This window comes from Microchirus variegatus (assembly GCF_963457635.1).
Source record: "Microchirus variegatus genome assembly, chromosome: 15".
In the NCBI taxonomy this organism is placed as follows: Eukaryota; Metazoa; Chordata; class Actinopteri; order Pleuronectiformes; family Soleidae; genus Microchirus; species Microchirus variegatus.
The window spans coordinates 15,527,783-15,555,029 of NC_139816.1; the positions used below are offsets into that span (position 1 = coordinate 15,527,783).

The following is a 27,247-nucleotide window of genomic DNA, read 5'->3' on the forward strand; positions in this document are numbered from 1 at the left end:
ATGATGTGCAGGTGCATTCTTGTGTGTGTGTGTACGTGTGTGTAATCTATCCCCTATGGCCACCAAGCTTCTCCCAGTGTTAATAGAAAGTAGAGTGATAAGCTGCTGATAAGATAAGCATCATGGCTCACCATTAATTAAAACCCCCTGGTAGAAAGAGAACGAGGGAAAGAGAATGACAATTAGGACGAACAGCTGAGGAAATAACCAGAGCATTTGACGGAAACGTTACTCTCCTTCAAGAGAAAGCTGATAGGAGATGTAAAAATAAAATAATAGGGTTACACAAATGGGAGAAACAGCCCTCAGATGAGATGCCAGTCATGTCAACACACATACTAATGAGCGCTACAGGCCTGGCAGACGCACCGCCAGGCGACAAGCCAACACTGTGAAACGGTGGGATTCAAACAGAGAGAACTACAGCTTGAGGAAGGTAAAACTGATCAAAGGGGCAGTGCCAAAAAAAACGGCAGGCTTCCCACTAAATACCCACACATGGCTTTCTGACCATTGGGGTCTGATCTTCAGGTACACTGCAATCTCAGGGTAAATATCCATCTTGGACTAATCAAACCCGTCCATTTCCGTCTAACAAGACAAAGGAGCGTGTGCCAAGAATTAGTGTGTGGATGAGTTGCAGCACCTGCCGTGGCTGAACATCACACATCTCCACAGTTTTTTTTTTTGCTTGCATCTTCTGTTGTCTGTGCACATGCTCACTCTCCTGCAGCAGGTCCTTTCTCCTCACCTAACTTTCACTGCAGGTGCAACCACTCATGCTGTTGGAAGTCAACACAAAAATCTAATGTGAAAAAACTCCAACATAATAAGAAATCAACAGGCTTTATTCTCAACGGTGTCAAAATGGTAGGTTATTATTGCCTTTCCTTTAAGGGTTTAGGATTGTGGCCATTTGTCGCCCAGTTTTAGTCCGATTCAGATAGCCAAACCCCTATTGGTTTACCACCATTTTGGAGGCATGATGTTGTGGACACAGGCAGGAGAAGAGTCAGGCATATACTGAGAATAAAGGAAGGTGGCTAGGGGAGTTGAGTAGAGGAGGAAGCGGTGGTATAAATGGGACAGAGGAAAAAAACACTGTGTGATGGTTGAGCTTTGATGCAGACAGACACGTATGGAAGGAAGACAATGATAAGAGAGTACAACACAAATATGAAATTTGCTTTTCATCTCCATTTTTCTTCATGTCCATGTCCCATGAGACATTAGAGCTTTGATCTGGAACCCCAACGTGACCACTGAAGTACACAAGGATATGTGTATGTACAACAAAGCCTTTCTAATATGAAAACACTGCTGTTTTCCACACAGATGATTTGACTGCTGTGAATAAAAATAATAGTTCCTATAGAGGGAGGTGGATGTTTGGGAGACTGGGAGACAGACATTAATGAGACAGAAATGCCTCTCCCCTCACTGTGTGCTCATTTACTGTCACGCTCCCTGTGTCCTGTGTGAATAGGTGAAAAATGTAATTGAGAAAGTGATAAATTATGGCTCAACATAAAACAAAAAAAAAATAAAATAAAAATGTAGGCAACTGTGCTCATAAGGAGTCTAACAGTAAGGATGCTATACCCCGTGGATATTGATATGATGAATTACTGTATACCTGCTTGGACATAAATGACTTACTATTGTTATACAGAACAAAACACACACTATGTGACCAACTCTGCAGCTGGGTGACATCAGTAAAGAGACCATACCTCAAGTGGACAACTTTTGACTGATTTGCAGTCTGCAAAATGTTTTTTAATTCAAATATTTTGGCTGTACAGTTGTTGTTGGTGAGTTCAGTTTGTTATATGAACATAATTCCTGAGTCTCTGTGACATATTAGGAGGATTTTATTGCCAGTTGCTTTAGATTTATTACATAATGCACCTTTAAGTTTTATTTGTGCAAGAAGATAATTACTATACGACTATGTCAGAAAATATTATTGTAGATTAACTCGCTAGTCTTAATAATATATCTTTTCAGATTTTAATAGATGCAAAACTTTCTCTTATTACTTTGCATTATAAGTGTAGTCACTGGAAAAACGCTCTCAGCAGTAAATACTAATTCCCAGAACGTTCTTATTTGTGTCAAGAGTTGCACATAAACACACCTGAGTGTGGTATTGTTTTCTAATTTTCTATGTTTACATACCTCATAAACTGCATGGTTATATACACATTTTAGAGGTGTAAAAATAGAGTCTCATAGTTGAATGACTGAAGTGATAGCCCCACACAGGAAGCCTGTCCCACTGACCTTAATGTGATCAGACAAGGCCTGTCATGTCTGTTAACAGATCGGAGGGCTACAAATGGACAGGCCGGTAGTGTGCATACAAAAGCAGATGCTAATTAGGACCTGAACATCAATCTTGCTCACTACGTCAGGATGAGAGGGGACAAAGAGAAAGAAGGGGGCGTTGTGAATTGATGACCACAGTGACAAAGGTCTGGTACAACTGCGGCTGGTGAGCTTTGACAGGTCAGATTACTGTGGGAATATTGGCTGCTACATTAATCCACACCAACTTTTTTGTGGTCCCTTTTCTCTTCCTCTCTCTTTGTATTCCTCTCTGAAAAGGCAGTCTCTATCTTGATTTTTCATCCATCCATCCCTCTTCTACAGCTTTCTCCTCCACATGAGACATAGGTTGAAAGGTGGGGTACACCCTGGACAGGTTGCCAGTCCATCACAGGGCCACATAGAGACAAACCATCCACTCTCACACTCACAGTCAATTTAGAGTTTCCAATTTGCCAAATCCCTATGTGTTTTCTTCTTTTCATAATTAAACTGTATATGTTTATATCTTATGGATGTTTATTTGCTTTAGTCTGCATATGCACTAATGTTCTGTTTGGAGGTAAATCGTTAATACTGTAGGTTGGTTACACACCATTTCCTTTGTACATTACGTGTGTGTGTGTGTGTGTATGTGTGAATGCCCTCTATATGCATCCTGAGACTGAGTGCATTAATCAAGGCAAAGTCAATAAAAAGTAGAGACTTTAGCAACTCCTCCAATAAACAACAGTCAAAATAAGATGCAGGTGAAGAGGCACCAGCACTGACTTTATATGCAGCGCGGGGACTCTCTAATTAAAAGTGCAACTTAATTAAGATGCTATCCAGGAAAATGGTGAACTCTGTTCATGGACAAACGCTTGACAGAAAGTTTAAGACTTTATGTGGTGTGCACACGCACACATAGCCGGGGGCAGCTCAAGTGCAGATAGATAGATACAGTAGATCACGGACAGACAAGGATATCAGATGTTTTTTTGTTTTAATTCACAGTCATGTGACATGTGTGACATTTTATGTTTCCCCAGCATGTAAAGATAAGGACATAAGAGTTTTAGAAACTAAACGCCACATCTGTTCTACAAACTAATTAGTGCTGCTTAATAACATCATGGTGGAAAACATGATGTCACTTTATTGCGTTTGTTGTGAGTGTTTTGTTTCTTGATGAAAAGCTGCATGGAGCAGGTAGGACACGAGGAAAATAACTGTATCAATAAGCTCATGTTTCATGTGAATTTGTTCAATATACAAGTTTGAACACTTTCTCTGACAAAGTATTTTAAATTGCCATGACAAAACTCAAAATATTATCATAAAAAAACAATATTAAAATGAACCACTGAAAAAAAATGTTTTTATTTCATGCATCATTGTTGTGTCTAAAACACATTAGCTGATGCAAATTTTGATGTGTTTGACAATAATGACTAAAGAGATTTATCTTTTCATTTTCTTTCAACTAATGTGTTCTTGTGTACTCTGTAATGTGTACAGTTCTTCTGAAGAGAACACACCTTGGCCAAAGTAAATGGGTCAATGAAAGGTGGGGGATGGAAAAGTGTGACTTGGTGAGGGATGCAGACACACGTGAAGAGAGAGATGAGTGACAGAGGAACAAAATAAGGTGAAATAAAAGGAAATCAGGTGCTATGAAAACACTTCCTGTCGCCATCCACTGCTTTGCTCACTATGGCTAAGCAAATTAAAATGACTCTGGTAATAACAGATCACACCTCTCTATGGAAACAGAAAATTAAGCTACAAATATCATTGCCACAGAGATGAATCCTTAACAGAAAAAAGAAAAGAAACCCTGAAAACAACACAGTGCAGATGAGAGGCCACATGAATGGAAAGAGTGAATGCAGAATAGAAGTCCAGGAGGTCACATGTGACTTTCTCTCTCTTCTTTCCCCCCTTTTGTTCAAACAAACCACCATACATGTTTTTCATTCTCTATCTGGAAGGAGTGTGGACTTTTTTTTTTTTTTTTACACCCAGAGCCCAGAAAGCAACCACACAGGCTAAGAGAAAAATCAATAGGCTTTCTCTACAGCATCTTATGTACAGCTGGAAATAAGAGGCTCAGGAGGTTGAATAAAAGTGAGCAAAGGGCAGAGAGAAGAATGAGAGGTGTCGAGAGAGACAGACAGAGAAACAGGTCGTGGTGGAGTGAAAAGAGCTGGTAATATTGTAGGCCACGCATGCTCGAAGAACAACATTATTAATGTTCTATTATGTATTACGCACAGTAGAGAAGCGAGCAAAAGTCTGCACTGCTCATATTTATTTGTGTCGTGTCAATTAAAAAAAAAGAAAAAAAAAGAAGTAGAAGATATCATTTTAACAAAAGTTTATGAATAATCTATTAAAGCTGATTGGCAAAGTCATTATGATTCGTACAAAGTATGATTTCCTTTGACGAGCTCAAACATCATCCGTCTTTATTTGCTTTCTTGTTTTAAAGCCAGTATATCTTTCTGTGAATAGCTTTTCACACTGGAACAGGGCACTTTACCAGCACAACTATCTGTGTAAACAGTGTCAAATTCAAAAGGAGAACAAAAGTGAATATGGAGCCTTTTTTTTTTAAGTTTAAGTGCCGTTCTTCCAAAAGATTTGGCCACTTCTAATCTTCTCTCTTTTGATCATTTTGTGTAAGTGTGTCTACTCTGAAATAAATGCTGACAAAGCCATTTAATTATATGTGTGTGTGTGTGTGTGTGTGACTACTATGGGTGGGGCTGCTGAAGGAAACCATTTGTGTGCACTGTGCAGAGCTATAGAGCAATTTGCCAGTGTAATGAAAACAAAAAAACAACAGCAATAGCCCTTGCAATTAGCTGTACACACAAAATTGGAGGCCTAATTGAACATGGCATTAAGCTGATAGACAGGTGTTCATTTATAGAAACGCACACACACACACACACATTGCGAAGGGCGTGCACATAGAATGCATACACACAATGCAGTGAACGGACTTCAACATTCAATAATGCATGTGCACTCATTCGCACACACCCTTGCATATTGCTTATCCATTACAAACACACACGCATACAGTTCCACATCTACAAAAGAGGACAAGAAACACACACACATATGCACACAGTTATTATCCCACATTTGCTGGTTAGTAATTTTCAAACCGATAGCTCTATTGCCCTCTTACACTGTGAAATTACTGGCTGTATACAGAGGCACACTAAAGGCCAGCGAAACATACCATACACTCAGTCAAACAGTCATTAGATGAGTCAATAGAAGCTGAGGTGACCTACACCATTACAATGTATCACACGCTGCAATCATTAATATTGAGCGATGCATTCTACTGTATCCAAAGCAAGAACATCCTCATATCCCCACATCTATCAATTAACAAAAACAACAACAATACTCATTTTAAGTTTAAGCCTCACAGTCACAGAAATCCAGCAAGAGCCGATAAATGAATGTAGATGAAAAATACAAGTAATAAAAACACTAAAACACATCAATCATGACAAGAAGTGCTGTGTACATGAAATATTAAGTGTGATTTTAATGCTTTTCGTTACATTTTCCCATTTGTATCAACCAATCAGCAGAGTGCCCAGCGATGGGACTGAGAGAGGAAACACTCTAACTTCAGCTCCGTTGCAACGTGCAACACAAGTGAAGAAATTGACCAATCAGACGTGCACTCGTGACACTCCGTCAGTCACAATGCAGACGGATGATTAAGTTGGAGCTTGCAGGAAAAATTACAGCCGCATTGTCTCTTGATTTGCAAGCTGAGATGCAATCACGTCAACGAGTCTGCTCTGTCCTCTGAATGACAAACAAGCAGGGTGAGCGATTTTATATCATGATGATGCTAATGAGGAGGACGGCCTATACATGCACGTGTTTGTGTGTGTGTGTGTTTATGTACGTCTCATCTATTTAGGATCTTTTCTATCAACACTGACCTTGCCAGGACCGGTAGTCCTCAGGGAGACCAAAACCTGGTCCAAATAAGGCCCAAACCGTGTGTGTGTGTGTGTGTACATGATATAACAAATGCACCTTCATTCTTAACCCGTAATGAAAGTGTCAGCACTGTCACTTTGTGTATGTGCATCATGTAACCACAAATTATACAGACTTGCTCTGCCATGTGAATCACACTGATAAGGTCAGGCTGCATATTAGCACTGATATGTGCGTGTGTGTGTGTGCGTGCATCTGCATGCATGTAATACATTCATCAGCTATTGCAGAGTTGGTCATTCATCATAGAGGCCGGAGAGCTGTCCTGACATTAAACAAGAGAGATTGGTTGCCAGACAACATGGTCACACTCGGCTCACGCATACACAAACTTTTTTTTTTTTACTTCTTCTGTGTGGATTTTTTGGTTTCCTAAAACTACACACACATCTGTAAATGTTTCCGAGTGCCCACACACACACACACTCTGATTCACTTGTGCACTGAGGTACACATAAACATATTTTTTTTATTTCTTGACTCACCAAGTGCTATGTTATTTTGTCTGTGTATTTTTTTTCTTTTGGCTTTGCCATCTGTCTCCTTTACCTGCTCCTTGATTTCTTAAACACCAAAGAGAGAGTAGGGTAAGGTGAAAAATTGCACAGCTACAACTAAAAGCAACTGATGTATAAAAGATGGAGTAACTCAACTCTTTGTGAAAGTGTAAAATAAGAAATTCAAGTTTGTACATTTGTATAAACGATTCATATCCGTTAAAATCAATGCTTGTGTCTGAGGTTCGGCGTTAGAGAGCAAGGGCGTCCCCGTCACAAATACACGAATGTAGGAGTTGCAAAACTAAAACACTGGCATAAGACAATTTGTGTGGTGCAGAAATCCTGTGAAGTCACAACCTGATGTGCTACAGACCCAACAAGTTATTTATCTATGCATCACATCCTGCATGGCTTATATTCAGCAAACAATAGGTGTTTTCATCTCAAACACTTACAGCATTGGTTCTCAAAGTGCGGCCCGAGGGCCAATGGCGGCCCGCAGAAACATTTCTGGCAGCACGCAATGAATTACAGTTCATAGTTTTAATCCAGGAGCTACTAAGCTTGTTAAATGTTTATTGGACATTACTGGATACAGACCAACAAGTGTAAACTGTAGAACTGCAATCTGGTCATTAAAATTATTACAAATGGGATTTATTTCTGTTTTTTCCTTTTTTTTTCCTTTGGTGGCCCTCAGTCCAATACTGGGTTCCTAAATTGGCCCTCAGGTATCAAAACTTTGAGAACCCCTGACTTACAGGAACTATAGTTTACTATGGACAGGCGATGAACACTCACTTTCATCCTGTATGTGTGATTGTGCACGTAAACGGCATTTTTCCACTGAAAATATTCAGTGACATGTTTTGTATCAATGTATCAAAGTCTAGACTTTGATACATTTTTTGATAAAGTGGAAATTTGAAATTCTGCAAACAATTAGAATAATAATGTAAAATTGAATAATTTTTTTTAAATTTAAAGTGCATACATACAAATGAAAAGCAAATAACACACAATGACCCATATCCAATATCGTTGAAGCTGAGCTTCCTTGGAAGTGTCAATGTTGTCGCATTTGTCCAATCACCGTGGAGCTCACCGAAAAATCTTACAGAAATCATAAACAGTTGATTCTGAATGAACCAGTGACACGTGCTGATCAAGTTCTAGTGCACGTTTAGTATTTAAATGTTAATACAACAGTCCATTTTAGAGGAAGCAGAGCATTCCTTGCTGTCTTAGAGCCATCACCGATGGATTAAATGTCTTTGTTGTCTATGGCTTTAAGCCTGAATGTTTGGTAATGCAGGATTGGTCTATTTTATGGTGATGCTGGAATGGCCACGGGAGATCTAACACTAATAAAGTGCTACCAAAAATGTAATCACCACAAGGTGTTTGACAGTGCATTTGTCTGTGAGAGTGGGAGTGGACCGTAAAACAAACAGCCACTGGGCAAAGATTTCGAAAATAGTCTCCAACATGATGCGAAGATATCTTTCAAGCACTTGCACTTTTCGGAAGTTGTATTTTTTTTAACACAGTTATCTAGAGGCTGTGGTTTAGTGGCCCCCGACTCCATGTGTATAATTTCAATTGCTAAAGTAAGAGCAGCATTTTTCCTTTGGCGGCCATTGAGAACAAACAGTGAAATGATTACTATAAACCTGTTGTATTTCCAAACTCCTTTTTATCCAAACCTGCATCTAACTTGCTCTTCGGAATAGGCTAAAAACTAAAAAACAGCTCCATGGTGTATCCTGATTTGCCTCTGCTTAGACATTACACAGTGATTTCAAACTTAGCTTACAGTTCACCTTGAGGTGACTAAAATCTCAGACGGGCACTGTGTGGGTTTGGATATATTAATATTTCAGCGCTGCCTTGTGTGCAGCCTGTTTGTGTGTGAGAGGGAGAGAGTGCAATCAGTGAGGTGACGCAAGAGGGAAGAAAAACTAATAAACCAGTGATTAGCTTATGCACCTGCTTTTCTCATTAGTTCACACAGGAGCAATAACACAGCACAGCAATGGAAGGAGTACAGTATTTGCTGCTAAAGGCTGTGTAAGAAAATACAAGGAACATGCTGATAACAGTGCTGACTCTGATGATGACATTAAAAGTAAGAAGATTGTAGCAATCAAATATGAATAAAACAACAAAACATGAAGTGAAATGAATCATTAAGGCAACTGGACACAATTATTTTACTATTTATACTATTTTGTTGTCTTTGGCCAAATGTGTCTCGTATAATAAGGCGTTGATTTTCTTTCTATTTCTTTATATAAATGCAAGAGACAACGCTGTTTAAGTGAAGTATCATTTGCTGGCGCTCCATCATCTATCGGGTCATAAATATAGATCACACAGACTATTCACAGCTGGGCCAACTGAACATGAAGTACAATGATATTATTATTAAAGCAATATACCGCTATGGAAACATCGGCTCCTTCATTAAGTGAATGTATGAGCTTTTTCACATTTTATTATATCAGTTATCAGTAAATCTAAGGTTTATTTCCTCCCTAGTATTCACTAAGCAAGAATTCAATGATACAGATGGCTGCATTCTCTTAAGTGGTATAATTTGGTAAGAAAACTTATTTTCCATGTTTACCCATCCTTGAAAAATGATTTCTGCCGTGAAAGTAAACCCTGTGATTGAAATATACAGTTAAATGATCAATTACAGCAATATTCGTTCAACCAATCCTGTTTCCAGAAAATGATGTTCTGCAACAGCAAGTTGAAGGGAAAAAATAATCAGTGGCTGGATTAGATTTAAGGGCTTTATGTTTGTGTTTTGTTTTTAATAAGCACAACATTTATTTATGATAGTGGAGTCAGCAGGACGTGTTTGGGGGTAAACTGTAGGCGTAGAAAGCACACAACTGTCACGCCAGGGACCAGAGTTCACATCCAAAAGCTTGACTGCGGTTTACGTTTATGTAACTAAAGTGCTTTATTGTTGGTAAATGTAACCAAACAAAGTGTCAGCCATTATTATTAGTTTTTTTTTTGTCAGAGTTACAGTAGACAACAATATTTCTGTAAACACAAAAATATATTGTCTATGAACAAATCTTTATACTTAGATTAGACACAAGCATTGTCAAATTAAGTTAACATTGTTATATATAGAAGCACAGTTTTAGGATCTGTGTACTGCATATGTCAAATATCAGTATCTCAATATGCATTTTAAACTCAGACTAACTTCTCCAGAGCAGCAGTTAATGCATATCTGACAGTATTAAATATAAAACAACAAACAAATGAGCATAAAAAATTTATGTGGTCTGCATTTCACACAATTCAGGACTGAGCGCAGAAAAATGCAATTCCAATACCGCACAATCAGTGAAGTGATTTGGAGCAAAATACACAAAAGGTACAAACTATATTCACCGGGGGGAGAAAGCAAACATGATCACGCATGAACGCACGTTACTTCCCGTCGCTCAACGGGATGTGCGTGCACACACGTGCACACTCCGATAAGGGGAAGGACAGCACCAACAACCTTGGTGTCTCACACAGCAAACCTGCCATACCTCTGCATCTCTGTCTGCACAGATTCGTGTTCTTTACTTGTGTCACTGTGAGGATAAAGAATGTGTCTGTCTGAAAGGACAGACACGTGTGGCCAGGAATGCCTCTCTCAAATGCAAACAAACACAGGACTATCATTAACATGGAGAGTGGTGTCTTAAGAATCCTTTAATACCCTGCAGAGAAAAAGGGGGCAGAGAGTTTAATAACAGGGAAGCGAGCGAGAGAGGGTTAGAGTGAAAGTGAGACGCAGGGGGATTAAAACAGAGACCGGACAGACTGCTTTAAAAGACACAAGGAAAAGAAACTGTTGTGTTTCATCCAAGTAAGGGTTAAAACACTTCAGGTGCCGTATTAATGCCTATACTACCAACAACCTATCATCACCGTCAAGCTGTCTCCACCTGCAGAAGTGCAGTGTAGAGATGGAGCGAAAGAGAGAGAGAGTGATAGAGTCATCATCATCAGTTATTTTATCATGACTCAGTGGAAAAAGTCCACTGACGCTGCAGATCACGAGCGAGGGGAGGGCCTGTGATCAGAACTGAGAGAGTTTCCCCGAGAAGAAAATAAATAATGAAATTAACAATGAGAAAACCAAACATTTACATGATTAATCGCTGTGTCTCTCCCCACAGGAAATAACTACTGTTGGGTGTGTATGTTTACAATGGCTACCATTAGCAGTGTGAGATGTTATGCTTTATTTAACAAGGCTAGATTCACTGTGCACACACTGTAATCTAGAGGTGACTGAGCAGTTCCACAGTGGCAGCTGAGAAAGTCAAGGTCCTTGCTCAAGGGCACTTCGGCGGTGGGAGGTTTAAGGGCTCCTGTTTTTACCTCGTCATCCTGATTTATCCCGACAGTCAGGGAAGTTAAGCAATGACTTTCCAGTCAAGTCTGCTTCTGGGCTTTCCATATTAATGTACTGCCCCAAATGGCAGATCTGTATTTATATTAATACTCCTGGGATCTTGCCGTTTGAATATAGCTAATGGTGGTTGTTGACGACCACCCTACAATACATTAACATTTAGTCCCTCTCCTTTCTAGCACAGCAGTGACATTGAGTTTGTTTGTTTAAGGTTACTAAAATGTTATTCGAGCAATTTACTTTCTCTGCTAAGACACACAATTAAATCAAATGGGAGCATAGGGAAACTTTCAGGGAAACTACATTTATGATATATCAGACTATTATACATAGTGGTTTGAAAAAGTAATTAAAGTTTTTTTTGTTTTTTTAAGTCAGTAAGCTGCTCTTTATTGTATTGTTTTTATTTCACGTTGTGTGCAGCAGCACACCTGTGAGCCACTCTCATTTGATTTGAGAAACTTAGATTAAAAAGTAATATTGGTGTGAGTTTCTGTAGGCTTGTGTGCCCGTCGAGTGTGAGCGGGCTTTTTTAATAAACATGTGTTTAACAAGATGAAGTGCAGCATGCTACAGCTGGGAGATGTGGACACAGCAGCCTGGCTAACAAGAAACTGTTGCAACTGTGATTTCAACTCTCTACAATAGGTTTACCTTTGTGTTTACTCTCTTGTGCGTTCAATCGGTTTTTCTGATTCTAACCTCTATTTAACGTCTGGGGTCATTTCTGACTCCTGCTGAGTCCAATAACCACACCTGATGCACGATTCCCTGCAAGCAACTCATCTGAAAGGTCACAATCTCTCTCCAGCATGAGAGCAGTACGTCACACTGACCTTAACACCTGTAACCCCAATAAATGAATGAGCCTTGTGCAAAATGGTGCCGACAGGTCAGGACGTGCAACTGCTTGAAATTCATGTGGTGAATGTTTAGAAAAACGGTAATTAATACATTTATCAGAGTGTAAAGTTGGTAATGCACAGCTCATGCATGACTGCACTTAAGTCCAGGGATGATGTACACAGAGATCCATGTATAGGAATGTATACATAACAAGGGCTCAGCAATTAATAATTAATAATTTGAAATTGCAAAGGCTGCAGTTTAATGTTTGATTAACACTTTGATTGCTTTATGTTTTATGCCAGTTCAAAATATATTATGGTATACAAAAATACATATATATTCCTATCTTTAAAGTTCCAGTGTGGCATCTCTATTGCCCCCTGTGGGCCTCTGAGTAATTACCACAACACAACTTTGACCTAGTTTTTCTCCAGCACTCCTCTCCCCAGTCCCTCTCTCCCACACTCACATGCACAGAGTGAGTGACAGAAATGGAGCCATCAAGTCTTTTTCTACATTGGTTTGATAAGTTACAAGTCGTTTAACCGTGTTTTACCGCAGCGTTACTTGTCCAGACTGCATCCAGGAAACATAGAGCTGTCAGGTGCAGACACAGACAGATTGGCACAGACACACAGGCTGTTCAGGGAGCACTTGAATGCAATTGGCAGAGCATATATTCTCAATATCGGACAATCACATTGTGAGAAGCTAGAATTATGACTGTGATAACAAATATGATTGTGAAGTCCAACTTAACATCCAGGTTTATCGTTTCATGGGTGATTCTTAGAATTTTCAGCCAAAGTGCTGCTGTATGAAGCAGTTTTACTTAATTCACGCTGTGTACGCTTCATTTCCTCCTCACCTGCTCAGTCGTGACGTAAAATGCATCACTGTGTGCTGCAGCGTGAATGATATGGAAGAGGATTAGGGTCAAATGTAAAATACATTTAGAAAACATTCTGACTTAACTCTCAGAAGTTGGGTTGTTTTCCAAATTTATTTCTGTAAAAAAAACTCCAAAAACTCCTAATACAGAGTCAGTCATGTTGAGCTGGTTGGCTTAATTGACAATGTATGAACAGTTTTGGCAGTGGTTTGAATGTAATAGACATTTAAATGTGACCAAACTACACATTTCATTTGGTAATGCTCCATCTTATGCTGTACAACAGAGTAAATATCGAAGTAAAGCTTGATTTAAAAATCAATATCACAAAGGGTATTCAAATTCAAAATGTCACCGTTTCAGGTATGTAAAAAAACACTTATTTTTAGAACAGTATCACTGCATATTAAGATGAAGTCTGCAAATCTGTCAAAGCAGACACTCGTGTGCTATATATGCTTAGGTCTGTTGATAAAGTGCGGTTATGCTGTGGTGTCAATTGCCAGCTACAGGGGAGGAGAGGTGAAGTAAGGCTTGGGGAGGAAAGAAGATATACAGTAATTGTGCTGGTGTGACATTTTCCCATAATCCCTCTGAAATGCCGCCAGTGTCAAGAGACGGGGGAGGCACAGAGGTGGTGGGAGGGTGAGAAATGGAAGGCATCTATTGCCATACTTTTTCCTTTTATTATGAAGCAGCAGCATCTTTCCCCGGCTCAGTGCATTAGTGCTTGATGCCTGTGTCTCATCCTGTATATATGTGTAGACCGTTTGATTGATGTTAATTGATGAGACTGTTAGCCGTGGTAATTATCATAAAAACAATAATGAAATGCATGATTCAAAAGAACATGACAGATTCAGTCCTGACTACACATGCACACACACACACACACGAGTGATCACAGCAATTCACAGTCATGCTTTTCAATTCTTCACTTAACAGCAAAATATCATGTAGACATTAACCTCAGCCTCTATTTCAGTGTATGTTGCATCTGATTTAATCAGCGTCAATGTTAAGTGTTGCCACCTGATTCACATTAATGGCTTTGCCTCTTTTTGATCTATCATTTCATTTTAGTGGTGCGGCTCACCACAGCAGAGAGAGAAGGCAGACGAGCGTCATCCCAAGGTCACGCACACATACACAAACGGACAGGACACCTGAGAAAAGGAAAATAACCACAATGGGCAATTTAACCAGAACAGGCAGGATGATGGTCAGAGCGCGCGTACACACACACACACACACACACACACACACACACACACACACACACACAGTTGTGCCTCAGGGCCAAGGCTCTGGCAATGCATCATTACCCTCCCTTGGAGGTGATTCCATATCCCAGCATGCATTTCTCATGTGGAGAGGAAATTACCCCTGGGCCATGCTGAGAGCCAATAGAGTGTGTCCTCTCTCCTCTATCTGACTCTCTCTCTCCTTTTCTTTCTCTTTTTTTAATCCCTTGCTCACTCCATTGACTGTGCCCATCACTGTTGCACAGTTCTCCCTCTCTGGCTCTGTCTCCCCAAGTCACCCAGTCACTAACCCATCCATTTATCTTCCTCATCATCTTTCTCTCATTGCCAACTCATTTCCCTCTTCTCCTCTTTTTTCTATATCTGATGTAGATCACAGATTAATAACAAAAGGACAAAAAAGTCACTGACAATTTCCTGCCCCCAAGTCTGATTTTCAGTCAAGCATTTGTTTATAGAAAAGTCAAATATCTGACTTTCCAATCAATGTTATATAGTATTTTACTTGTGATTAATCCAAGTATATATATAAAAAAGAGTTTTGAAGAATAAAATGACCCCCTGTTCTTGTCTCTGTCCATGGTGCTGAAACATTCAAAACTGATGCACCTTTGTGTCTCTGTCCATCCTGCATACTTATGGGTCCTAGAAGCTTCTCTGTTTATTACAGTACATGTCATTTAGCAGACACTTTCTGTGACTTACAGTAAGTTCATCTAGGTCAATATTCCTCTGTCGTTACTCCTCTTACCTGTGGGGTGCCTCTCAGGGTTCTATCCTGAGGGCCCATCCTTTTCATACTGTACCTTCTCCACTTGGGGGGGGGGGGGGGGGGGGTATATTTAAAAGATATGTAATTAAAGAAAAAAAAAAAAAAAAAAAAGCACAACATATCTCTCCATCTTTTTCACAGTGCCATTGGCCATTTGGTTTAATTTTATCATGCATCTGTAAGGAATCTTGGTCTGATTATGGACAGCACCTATAAACTTGAGGACCAGAGAAGCTTAGTAATGAAAACAAGCTTCTTCCATTTCAGGCTCATTGCCAAGGTGAAGGCATACACCTTCCCTTGTAAGACTTTGAGCAGGCAATTTACACCCTCATTAAATTTCGACTGGACAGTAACGACTGTAATTCCCTCTATGTTAGTCTTGATCAGTTGTCTCTTCAATGCTTACAGGTTGTCCAAAATGCTGCTTTTCACCATTTGACAGGGACAAAACACAGAGAGCATAATCACTCCTGTTATGGTCTTTTTTACACTGGCTACCTATCTTTTTTAGGATTTTAAATGTCTCAATAGCATGTATACCTGACAGAGCCACACACTACAGGCAAAGCTCTGAGGACAGCTGATCAGCTGCTCATACACATGCCTAGATCACGGCTAAAGAACAGGGGAGATAGAGCCTTTTCTGTCGCAGCTCCTAACCTTTGGAACAGCCTTCTTCAGAGCTGTTCAGACTCTTGAGTAATTAAAAAAATACTTCACAACACTTCTCTCACTGGCTTTTCACACCAGGCCTCACTGTGCAATCATGAATTGTTGTCTTTTTTAGCTCTTGTTTTTGTTGTCATTTTGTTCTTATGCTGTGGGTTAATTTTCCTTCTTCCTCTTGTTTTCTCTCTTTCCTCCCATTTTACTTGTATTTTAACAAACTTGTTCTATTGTCTGATTGTTGATTTTCCTCTTTCCTGCACCCCATCTGTCCTCTCCGATTTTCCTTGTGCCCCAACCGGCCGAGGCAGATGGCTGCACATCTTTTGAGTCTGTTTTTTTTCTCTCCACTGATGCCTAGTGATTGCTCATTATGTAAACTGTTGGGCAAGATGCCATGTATTTGATTAGGCTTGGTTGACTTTTGTTGAGAAAAGTGCTATATAAAAACAAAGTTTATATCCAAACTATTTCTTTTACTCTCTTTTATATATTCTGTACCGTTTTTGACTTGGATACAGTACTGAATGTTGGGTTACTGCCAAAATTAGGCAACCAATTAGCTGCAGGTTTTCCTGTTCCTCTTATGTAAATGTTGACATGTGTGGGAGGAGGAATCAAGGAAAAACTTCAAGGGTCAAGATATTGATTGGTAAAGAGAACCAATAGCCATAAAAGAAGTGCACTAGTTAAAACAAGAACAGTACTGAAAATGGAAAACACTGCATCATACAGTATATAATGGGAAATGCCCCTTGGACCACGGCACAGCTCTAAATCAAGTGAATTTAATCAGTTTCAAGTTTAAACTAAAATAAATCTCAAAGAAAAACCTACTCTACACTGTGAAAGACTCATCCTATTGCAGAGATCCACACACACAGCTGACCAAAACTGTTTTTCCATAAATAACGTGTTTGTTGCTCTCTAAGCCAACAAACATTTAAAATAAATTCAATGTGTTAAATAAACAGCAAATCATGTCATGTCAAGTAGAGCTATTTCATTTCATTTCTATTTTGTCTGAATAAAATCATGGAGGGACAAAAGATGCAACAGAAAGTGTGTTTTACATAGGAGTAATGTGTCTCTGAAATGTAATGTCTTTGTACTGGATTTTTGTTGGTGACTTTTGTTGAAACCTGTCAGTTAAATTCAAAAATGTTAAGTTAAAAAATTGCGGTAAAAAGATGTCATCATCAAACATCACTGCCACTGCCACTAATGCTATGCTAATTTGTGGAGAAAATGTAAAAAATGGAGCAGTTTCATTTATCTTATCGTGATTTAAGTGCCGTGTCTTCATTCCAGGTTGAGTGATGAGATAAGACAAGCACACCTGTCAGGTGAAACAATAGTGCTGTCTTGTTTCCGAACACAGTATTACATCATGTCTTCTTCCTTCCTCTTGTCAATCCTCGTTTCCACGGACAGAGTGAATTCCACTCGTTCACAATAACTCAGCTTCTATGATGTTTTTTTTGCCCTCTACAAGCTCTGGAACAATAACCATTGCCCCCAGTCTCTTTGGTCCCCAAATCCCATCCTCCCTGAGCTAATGTTCCCTCCCCTCCCTGTCCTCACTCTCAAACCTGCACTTCGCCGACCAACAGTTTGTCCTTCTTTTCCCTTTCTTCTTCCTTCCCGCCCTAAATGCACGTCTGCCTAATGCCCTTCACACTTGTCTCTGTGTGCCTTTTACCCTCATTTTTAATCCCCCATCCCAGATGCTTTACTCTTTAATTTCCTCCACCGCCACATTTTATCTCCTGCTCTTCACTCATCCCCTTCTTTCTTGGTTCTGTACATCTGAATATTTTATTTTAGCTTACTCTCTTTGGAGGATTGCATGGGCTGCAATGAAATGATGTAAATTACTTCATTGTTCTCATTCAAAACAGACATTAATAAATCATCTTTACATAAATTGGCTAAATTAAAAAAGTAAGCCATTATTTGAAATTATAATGGGCAGCTTTGCAAATGAAATATGGATGTCATCGGTTTTTAAACATAATCTTTTTGCCATTTGATTTGCAAGGTAATTTAGTTTTCCTCTATTTAGACTTTCAATGCAGACAGTTGAGGCCATGCATCCCAAATTAACCAGTATGGTACCAGATAAATCAAGTTAAACGGCAGGCTATCATACAAATCATAGTGCCTGTTACATGCCATGTTACATATTTGTTTTAAAACATTTCCCTATGAATCATTTCATAAAAGAACTGTATGATTAAGCAGACTAAATTTGACAGGAAAAGGCAAAGCAGTTGGACGGTGGAAATTAAAGTGCCTTTTTTATGCATCATTGAATTATGTAAATGAAATATTTTCATTATTTGATTTGTCCATTACAACACCAAACAATGAATTCCTATATAATTGAATATATTGATGAAGAGATTGAACTGCAATTACATTTAATAATTAATATTCATGTTCAATTATTGATTCGTCAACTAAATGCATTTTTTTTCCTTCAGGCACTTCACAGATCTGTACATAGTTTTTTTAATCACCAGGTGAGGTGGGAATCCTAGATGAATGAGAATCCGAAACAAGGTTAACACTTATTACATTATGCCCCCGGCTCCAGCCTCTCCACAGCTTCTCCACTACTTTTTTCATTTACCTCCTTCCATCTTGGTCTTTATTGATCTACCAATGTTCATTTTTCCCCTCTTTCTGCCAAATTCCCCCTGAACCCCTTTCATGTATTCCCCTCTTTCTTATAGGCATGTGCCTCCTGTCTTTCCTTCCACTGTGCTCATCTGTCTCCTTGCCTCTAACTTCATCTTCACCCGACACTCCTCCTTCTTCCCTACTACCCCCCCACCCTACCCTTCTCTGTCCACTCTACTCCATTAGTGGTTATTGAGTTTTCTTTTTCTGTGTCACTGTCTTCACCTCTGCACACACACACACACACACACACAATACTGTGCACACCTGCACTGTAAACGACCCCCAGGTCATAAGAGGCATAGAATATACCAAAAAATAGTCTCCTCTTAGCACACAGCGTGCTCCCACATAGGCAACCCAACCTGTGCCCTCACTCCATGTTCCTTGTCTCTAATAGCTGCTGACTCATTTAGCACTTCATGTTAGCTCAGCTAGATCCAATTACTGCCACAGAGAGAGTGAAGTTTGAGTGGGAGGCTATTTAACCTCGTGGCAAAAAGAAATGCAACACAAAGCACTGATTCATTGAAATCAATTAGGTTTAACAGATCGGTAAAGGTGTTCACGGGTGGAAATTTGGGACTCAAATTAAATGTAATTTTTTAAAACGAACAGAAACTGATCTGCATGACATTTATTTCTGAATCAGGGCTAGGGTTAGGTTTGTGCGAAGTTTAAAAGGAACAGAATAACAGCAGGTAACAGTTGTGACCTCTAATTAGACAATCACAACAACACAAATACACAGGGTTTGTTTGGAAATAAAATATTCCATGAAGCCTTCTTCCTGTATCTTTTGTTTGATTTTATAGTCCGACTGTTCAGATGTTATAATATCATGTTTGGACTGTTAGAGTCACTGCATTATTGTTATAATACAAACTCAATACTTCATGTACAGTAACTGTTTCAAATTAAAAGGCCTCGAGTGCATCATTGAACAAAAACAGCAAGGTTTAACAAGGTTTTTAACATGAAACACTGAGAAGCATACAGTATGTGAAGTGGGATTAAAGGATGGCAGAATAAAGCAGATTATCAGTGATTAGATAGGGAAACCCTATTATATTTTAAGGTAATATAATAATAATATTTCTGGGACAGACTTTTCACAGATGTATTAATTTAAAAAGATGGACAAACAACCATGTATGTCCCCAGAAAAACTGAGAAATGTCATATTAACAGGGATACTGCATTTAAATTTGAAATTCTCATCATTTACTGACTTATGTTTCCAGGTCCTGTGCACTTTGGCTACCTGTGGTTCCAAATAAAGTGGAGCTCATGGCTGGCCTAAATTACAAGTAAACAACACACTGAGTCTTAAGCATTTTCACATTAAAAGACTGAAGTTTAAAGTAGCCTCGGACAACTTTGTAACTTTTAATTAAATAAGGCTTTATTGAACTCTGCAGGGGGCAGCGAACACACAAAAGAGCTCTGAAAAATATTGGGACCATGAACAAAACGGATGCATTTGTTTATTAGTGGCTGAGGAAGCTGGGTTTTAACAATGTTTGGTTATAGCACATGCTGAATGTAAAGTGTGAAACATTAACAAAGGCAAAGTGATCTCTCATGCATACTTGTGCATAAGAGTGAAGGTGTTAATGACTCCGAGGGGCAAATATTAAAGACTCATTCAAAGTAAAGTAATTACAGTAGTTTCTGTATGTCTGAGTTTGTTTGTGAACTACATTTACTCAAACCAGTTTCTACGTGACTCCGCTACAGCATCTGTTTTGTCAAGTCATAAAAAATATATACATAATGTAATAAAGAATGAGCAGGAGGTGGGTATATGGGATTTTATGTTGTATTTACATACAACCTTTAAAGGTTTAGCACACAGTTAAAGGTAAACACTTGTTTGTAATGGTTTGAACAAATATTGTTTTGCTCGTGCACAAATCAATCCTGTTTTTGCTGAAAAAGGACGTAAAAATATGATAAAAGATAAACAATAATACCATCGTAGTGGTTGCAACACAGCAAACATTCATAGACCATTATACTGCATGGTACTGAATGGCAGCAGTGACATTTTGTGCGTAATTATGTCACCAATTTTGATCTCCCTGGCAAGATAATTAGATTAACAAACATAAAGGACTATCCCTTAATGAGAGTTAATTCATTTGAAGACAATATGGCATTTATCTCCCATTTGTTTCATCAGCAGCCAAAGTTCACGGTGTGAACTACTGAATGTTTTTCTTATAGTGACCCGTGCTGTTATGTGTTGCTTGTCCTTGTCGCAGTGTCAGTTTGAGAAACTCATTTTTTACCAACTGTTGAAGTGTTTATGTAATTGCTGTGTGACTAATGTGCCTTTGTCACAGAACTGGCTGGCACATTGTAGTGTAGATAAAGAAAACACAGCATCCTCGATATTAGTGTTTGGTTTGTTGCCGAATACGGGAGGAATTTTGTGTTCATATGAGCAACAAAGGGTAGAAAACAAACTAGGTACGAATGGATAAAAAAAATGCACTTTTGAGGGAAAAGAAAAGCTGAAATGGCCTTTACAGCATCAGAGTCACCAACAAATATATACATTTGTTCTCAAAATTACATCTAACCTTTGAAATGTTTTCCACAAGACGACACGAGTGATGCATGCACCATGATTGATCACTCTTGAGAATCATCCATGTCATGAGCTTTTTCTTTTTCAACACTTTCTCTGCCATTGTAATAATTTGCAGCCTCCTCTCCTGATCTTTTAATCTCGTTCACAGTGTCTCTCGCTACCATTTTTTTTTCTCAACTCTATTGTCCCTCTCCTGTGATTGACAGCTGCTGCTGGGACAATCCACAGACGTATCAGTCCCCCTTGCTCTGTAATTAAAGGAATTATACATCAAGAGTCGTGTGAAATACATACACTAAAAATAAAAGGGAGAGAATAAGCTTTGCTTAATTGCAGAGACGAGAGGGTGGAAGTGATCACAGCCCAGTAGGACACTTTTACACACAGCTTGACGTAGAGGAAATAGAGCGTCTGAAGCAATTGACGTATGAGTCCAACGCTGCCTTTGATTAGTTGTTCTTTTCTTGAAACATATGCAGCAACTCTGCCTTGGATCAGCCATGGTAGCAATGAGGCTGCATTATGACCAACATTAGCACTGTGTAAAAAAAAAAAAGAAGAAAAAGAAGAAAAAAATACTGCAGCCTCCACATTTATTTCAAGAAAGCTCTGCAGGGATCCAAAGCAGAGAGAAATACTCAAACATAACCATAATATACCGATGAAATCTGTTTCTCAAAACACAATTTTGACAGGTGAACATGGTAATTCATGTGCGTGTCTCACACTTGTGGATAAAATGTCTTGTAGAATCTTTCCGTCTTAAAATCTTTCCACTCATAAGATTGAAACGTCTTTAGGGCGTTTGATAAGCCTCCACACTCGCGAATGCATTAGTTACACAATCCTCACACATGCATCATATGAAGCAGCAGGCCCTTGCATTGCTGAAACACAGTGCTGTTTCCAGGTGGTGAGCCTTGACAGAAACTGGTGTGATAGAGTGTGAAGGTGAGTGAATGAATAACAGCGTTTTGTGTTTATTGCTACACCGCTATTATTATTATTATTATTATAAGACAAACTGTAAAGGAACAGTGAGAAACAGTGAGATTTATCTGTTTACAGTTAGTCTGTGGTAACAAGTACCAAGTGCACCTGAGGTTTGTTTGTATCAGACCACAGGCAAAGAAGAATTCACTTGGAGAGCTTTACTGTGGCTACAATCATCCATCTTCAGAGATCAAAACAAAGCTGTTCATTAGGATCTCCTCATAAATGTAGCAATACAAAATAAAGTACTGGATGCCTGTGTCCTTAAGTGTTCATATGTATTCCATGCCACACATTACAACACACACATACTCATTTCATTCACACCAAACATGCAGCCTCTTCATCTTCTTACCTTGGGTCCTTCTGAATAGAGTCAATAGAAGGTGAGCGCTGCAGGCTGCCTTCAGGCGGCAAAGCTGGCCCCGACTTGCTGTAAGGAGATTCGACCACCGAGGGGCAGTACTGCAGGGTGCGGTAAGGGTCAGCCACAAAGGGGTCCGAGCCGTACATGTCTCCACCTCCGCCACCCCCGCTTGAGGTGTAGCCTGGTCCCACTGTGGCATAGTTGTTGGTCCCACCTCGGCTGTAGTTTCCTGACCCGGTGCTGTGACTTGCCGTGCGCTGCAAAGGGGCGGAGTCGACACCAGGGGAGGAGGGTGCTAGGACAGGAAAGTAGGGACAGAGGACATAACTTAAGACATGGTCATGGGCACGGTGGGTAAGGTCTGCAGGGCAGCAAGGAGGAAAGAGGAGGAAAGGAAAGGAAGAGAAGAGAGGAGAGGAGAGGCAGAGGCGGAGATGAACAGGTTGTTGGGAAAAGACGAGCGTGTCTCCATATGGGTGAATAAATATTGGCCACATGCCCAGGATCATCAACGAGGAATGTTCAACAGGGGAAGGATTGAAAACGGAACAAGAAAAATATTGACAAAAGTTGAGTAGACATAAGTTTATGATCATAAAATGATCTGCTCAAATGAAAATATGGAAAAATACAAAATACTTTCATTATCTTCTGTGAACTATTTCCAAAGTAATGACTGGGCAAATATATAATGGATCGATGTAATGTATATTCAGTTAGCGTAAGTGCATCACAGCAATTTGGCTATTAATCTACTGAAATATGAAGAACTGTAGACATCAGAGTCTCTTAACGACACTCCCACAAACACTGCAGTGTGTACAAGTGTTTTTATTGTAGTATTATTTATTTTATTTTATCGTACTCCATAGTGTTTAACTCTATTTTATTGTGGGCACAGATTGCTCTGTTTTCTTACTATATTATTATTATACATTGCTGACATGATCACAGAAACCCGTACTGCATCTGTGTGTGTACAAATAAAATCTAAATAAATCAAAAAAAAAATCACAACACTGTTATCCTATAATTCCAGTCCAATGCTCATAAGCTTATTTGCAGGTAGCTCAAAGCCCACAGCAGAAACTTTCTATTTTTGTGCCAGGTGAGCAACAAGGACAAAGAAAAATAAACATTAAATAAAAAATAAAAAAATAAAAAAATAAAACTTTGAAATATATCTCTTTAGAGTGAGATGAAAATTGAATAGGGATTTGCTCATGGATGTGAGCAGCCTGCAGGGGCACAGTAGCTGTCGCCTTCCCTCACCATTGTGTCGGGAGTGGCAGATCAGTGATATATCAAGGTGTTAATGTGAGTCTGGGAGCCTTGTTTCTCTGGCTATAAAAACATTGAGACAGATGATGTTGGGGTGGGGTGGTGTTGGTGGGTGAGATGGGTGTTCCGTCCCATCTGTCAGAACAGCCAAGGTATGTGTACAAAGAAACAGACATGTGCAAACATGCAAAAACCCCATTAATGAGTTCTTTAGAGAGCAATGCGATAAATCACAAAGCCTTGAAATCAATATTGAGGCCATGTGATTGACTAAGGCTTTAATACGTCCCAAGCTTGCTCTTACAAAGTGAATTAGCCTTTAAAAGTGTGTCTGGATGAGAAAACCCACACAAACTACAACATACACACACACTAAGGACACGTCATGTATCTCATATTCAAGTAAGAGAAGGGCCTGATGTATAACATCCACACACATCTACACATTATACAAACCCCTGCACTGAACTAACAAAGGACGTTTTTCGCCGAGGCAGAGTCCATCATTGTTATGTGACAAACAAACTTTGCACCAAAATGCTGTCTCGTGTCGTTGGCATTTACTTGACCTTCACAAACCCAATCTGTTTCTTTTTTCCACCCCTCTCACCAGATGCGTGCACGCACACATTATTACCACCGGGCGGATTAAAGCTATCTTTAACTGTCACTTTACTACGACGGTGTATTAGGGCCAAACATGAAGACATGTATTTATGCATTTATTTTAATCTTTCAAGGATAAAAATCCTAATTATTCTTACAGCTAAATCTCAGATGATCAGCTGTGACCTGTCAAGATGAGGAAAGCGGAGCATTTTTTGTCAAGTTATATTTTAGTTTGGGCTTCACAAATAAGGAAACACCGAATCTTTTGGCACATCAGCACCACGTTATCATTCGCATCAGCACTTTGAAAAGATTGTGCAAGAAACTGAGTCAGTTTTGAAGAAAGACTCACACAGACTTGGCGGTAATGATGTCTTTTATGGAAATGGCTGGTAGTGGTCGACTACAGGGCGACTGCTGGTTACATCGCATTCTATTGCTATATAATCTATAGAATATTACATCTTTTTCTTGTAATATTACACCTTTTTAATATTACGACTTTATTCTTGAAGGATTCCATTTTTTTCCTCTTCAGTTTGGCCCCAATACTCCGTTGTACTTTACCAACTCTCTCCTGGCATTTTTTTTTTAATTTCCTGATTCTAAAATCAACCCATTAACAACCAGTCAGTGGAAAATTCTAATTTGACCGTGCGGTGCCCATGAGGCTAAGGCCTGTGTGAGCTCTATACTTACATTCCCACAGTCTCAAACCTTCATAACTGCGTCGATAACATCAGTAGTTGTCTGGAAATGTCCTACCACAGTTATTTTACTCTCTTGCCAGTAACCTCAATCTAAAGCAACACAGTCTATCCCCTTTCTAAAACTCTCACTCCTTAATAAAAATAAATCTTATTGTTCTATTTGACTCCCTGTTCACTTTTGACAAAGGGATTTCTCGTGTTGTAAAGGGTGTTTTTTTATTTTAGGTCACCTTCTCAACAGCTCTTATCAGTCCTCATCTCTCACCTGAAAACTAAAGGTAACAGATAATTCACTGTTGCTCCTAAAGCTCTGGAAAGACTCTCCCATCCTACAGCAGACCCTCTCTTACAATTGATGTTCTTAAATCCAATTTAAGGTCTCATATTTTCAGTCTTGCTTTTAATCTTTATTGTAATAGATTGTAAACGTCTATTACTTATTCTTTGTCAGTCTTTACCATCTTGTCTAAACCTCTCGCTCGTTTAAAGCACTTTCGCTCAACTCCCGTTGTTTTAATGTGTTATATAAATAAACGCGACTTCACGATACTGATCCTGAGATTTAGGTAGATGAAGAGAAACAAGGAGTGAGAGAATGGGAAATGGAGAAACAGCTGAGGAATGAGTTATGGGGCTGCAGTTTGAAAAACAAGCAAAACCAGAGGGGCAAAGGGAGGAATTAAGAGGCAATGAAGGAGGAGACAGAAGAGCTGCATAGAACAGAGTGTACTGGGGGTAATGAAGCAGAATTATTCCCATCAGAAACAAATCCCAGTCTTTTCTGCACTCTTTAAATGGTGTCTGTAGTGTTTCTGCCTGAATGTCTCATTAGTAGCAGAAGCTTTGGGCTACCAGTGAACACCACCATTATCAGTGAGCACTAACAGCGAGACTTGACACCCAAATAAGATAGATCCTCAGAGAAAATACAGTGAAGGGAAGAGAAAGGGAACTTAAATCATCCGTCATATTATTTTCACAGCCTGTGCTGTGAACATTGAAAATGGAAGTTGTTGGGAAGGGGCTGAAAAGGGAAGAAGAGAAGAAAGGTTTCACAAACACGCAGATGACTGAACAGTTCTCAAAAAGTATCCAGCCAAATTACACTTTTTTTTGTATCCAGCTAACTTAATATTTCCATCTACTCCCACCATCTTCCTCTCCTGCCTTAAAGAAATTGAGACCTGCTGAATTTATCATTTGCTCTGGTAATGGTGGGCTCTGACTGATGACTTGACCTTTGGAGCCAATATTGCCTGCAAAAAGTCACCATGCACGAGTGATTATGTACCTTTCTCTCTCTCTGTTACTCTGTCCGTCTCTCTCAGTGTGTGTGTGTGTGCACTTGTTGTTGTATTTCTTTTCTTTGCGAGAGCCCGGTTTTTGTTTTTGTAGCAAGTTTACAGCACCTGTGTTAGTTAGTCTTTCAGCTTCCAGTGTGAGAAGCCATTTTGGCACATCTCGGCACAAACTGTGCCATTTTGAGATTCCTCCTGAATATTTTCTCAGCTAAACCTCCAGCTTTCCTCTCCTTCACTTTATTAGCATAAATCCTGAACCAGGTAATGTTAAAATGTAGTTTTTGATACCAACTTTATTCAGTTGCATACATGCTATTCACTTCAGACACATGGTTTCAAACAGGACTGTGTGAAAAGGGCCTGGATGTTAACCTAAGAATCTGACTGAAGGTCGAGGTTGAGATAAGGGCTTTTTAGAATAACCTTGATAAAATATAAAAATAAAAGGCGCTCAGACATTTAGTGAAAGCAGACAAACTCATTGCGCTGTGTCATGAAATATTAAACAAATTGTGAAATGTGGTATCACACACAAGCACACACACCTCACACTTGACACTCTCCCAGTGTGAAATCGTGTTTGGGAGGAAATAAAAAGGTTGGGTGTGTCTCTGTATACCCCTGCTTCACCACAGAGTAAACAAGTGGTGGCTGTGCCTCTGTTGGCATATTAAAGAACACAAAAGGAAACGGTATTAGTCATTTGACACAGTGATACCTCTGCAATTAGCCAGCCGAGGCTGAATGGCTCTCTACTTTGGAGCAGGACTCGCTTTTTCTTGGCAAGGCTGAGAGAAAAAAAGCAGCCACTGCTGAATATACAAGTCAAAATATGCAAGAAAACAGTCAGAGAAGAAGGGTGGGGGAGAAAGTGAGAGGAAAAAAACCAGAGGGATCAAACCAATCCTCTGAGCTTTTCCACGTCCATCCTCCCTTCTCATACTTTCATCTCTGCCTCCA

The 27,247-nt window shown here is 39.4% G+C and overlaps 1 protein-coding gene across 1 annotated transcript in view; it reads right to left on the bottom strand.

Annotated features, from left to right (window-relative positions):
* ctnnd2a (catenin (cadherin-associated protein), delta 2a) overlaps nt 1–27,247 on the bottom strand; it is a gene marked incomplete at its 3' end in the record, with an annotated part of 207,662 nt that overhangs the window by 77,375 nt on the left and 103,040 nt on the right. Inside the window, exon 11 of the mRNA XM_083901908.1 lies at nt 22,375–22,681. Within this exon, the coding sequence (XP_083758034.1) occupies nt 22,375–22,681 (307 nt within the window). The remainder of the gene's footprint in view (nt 1–22,374; nt 22,682–27,247) is intronic.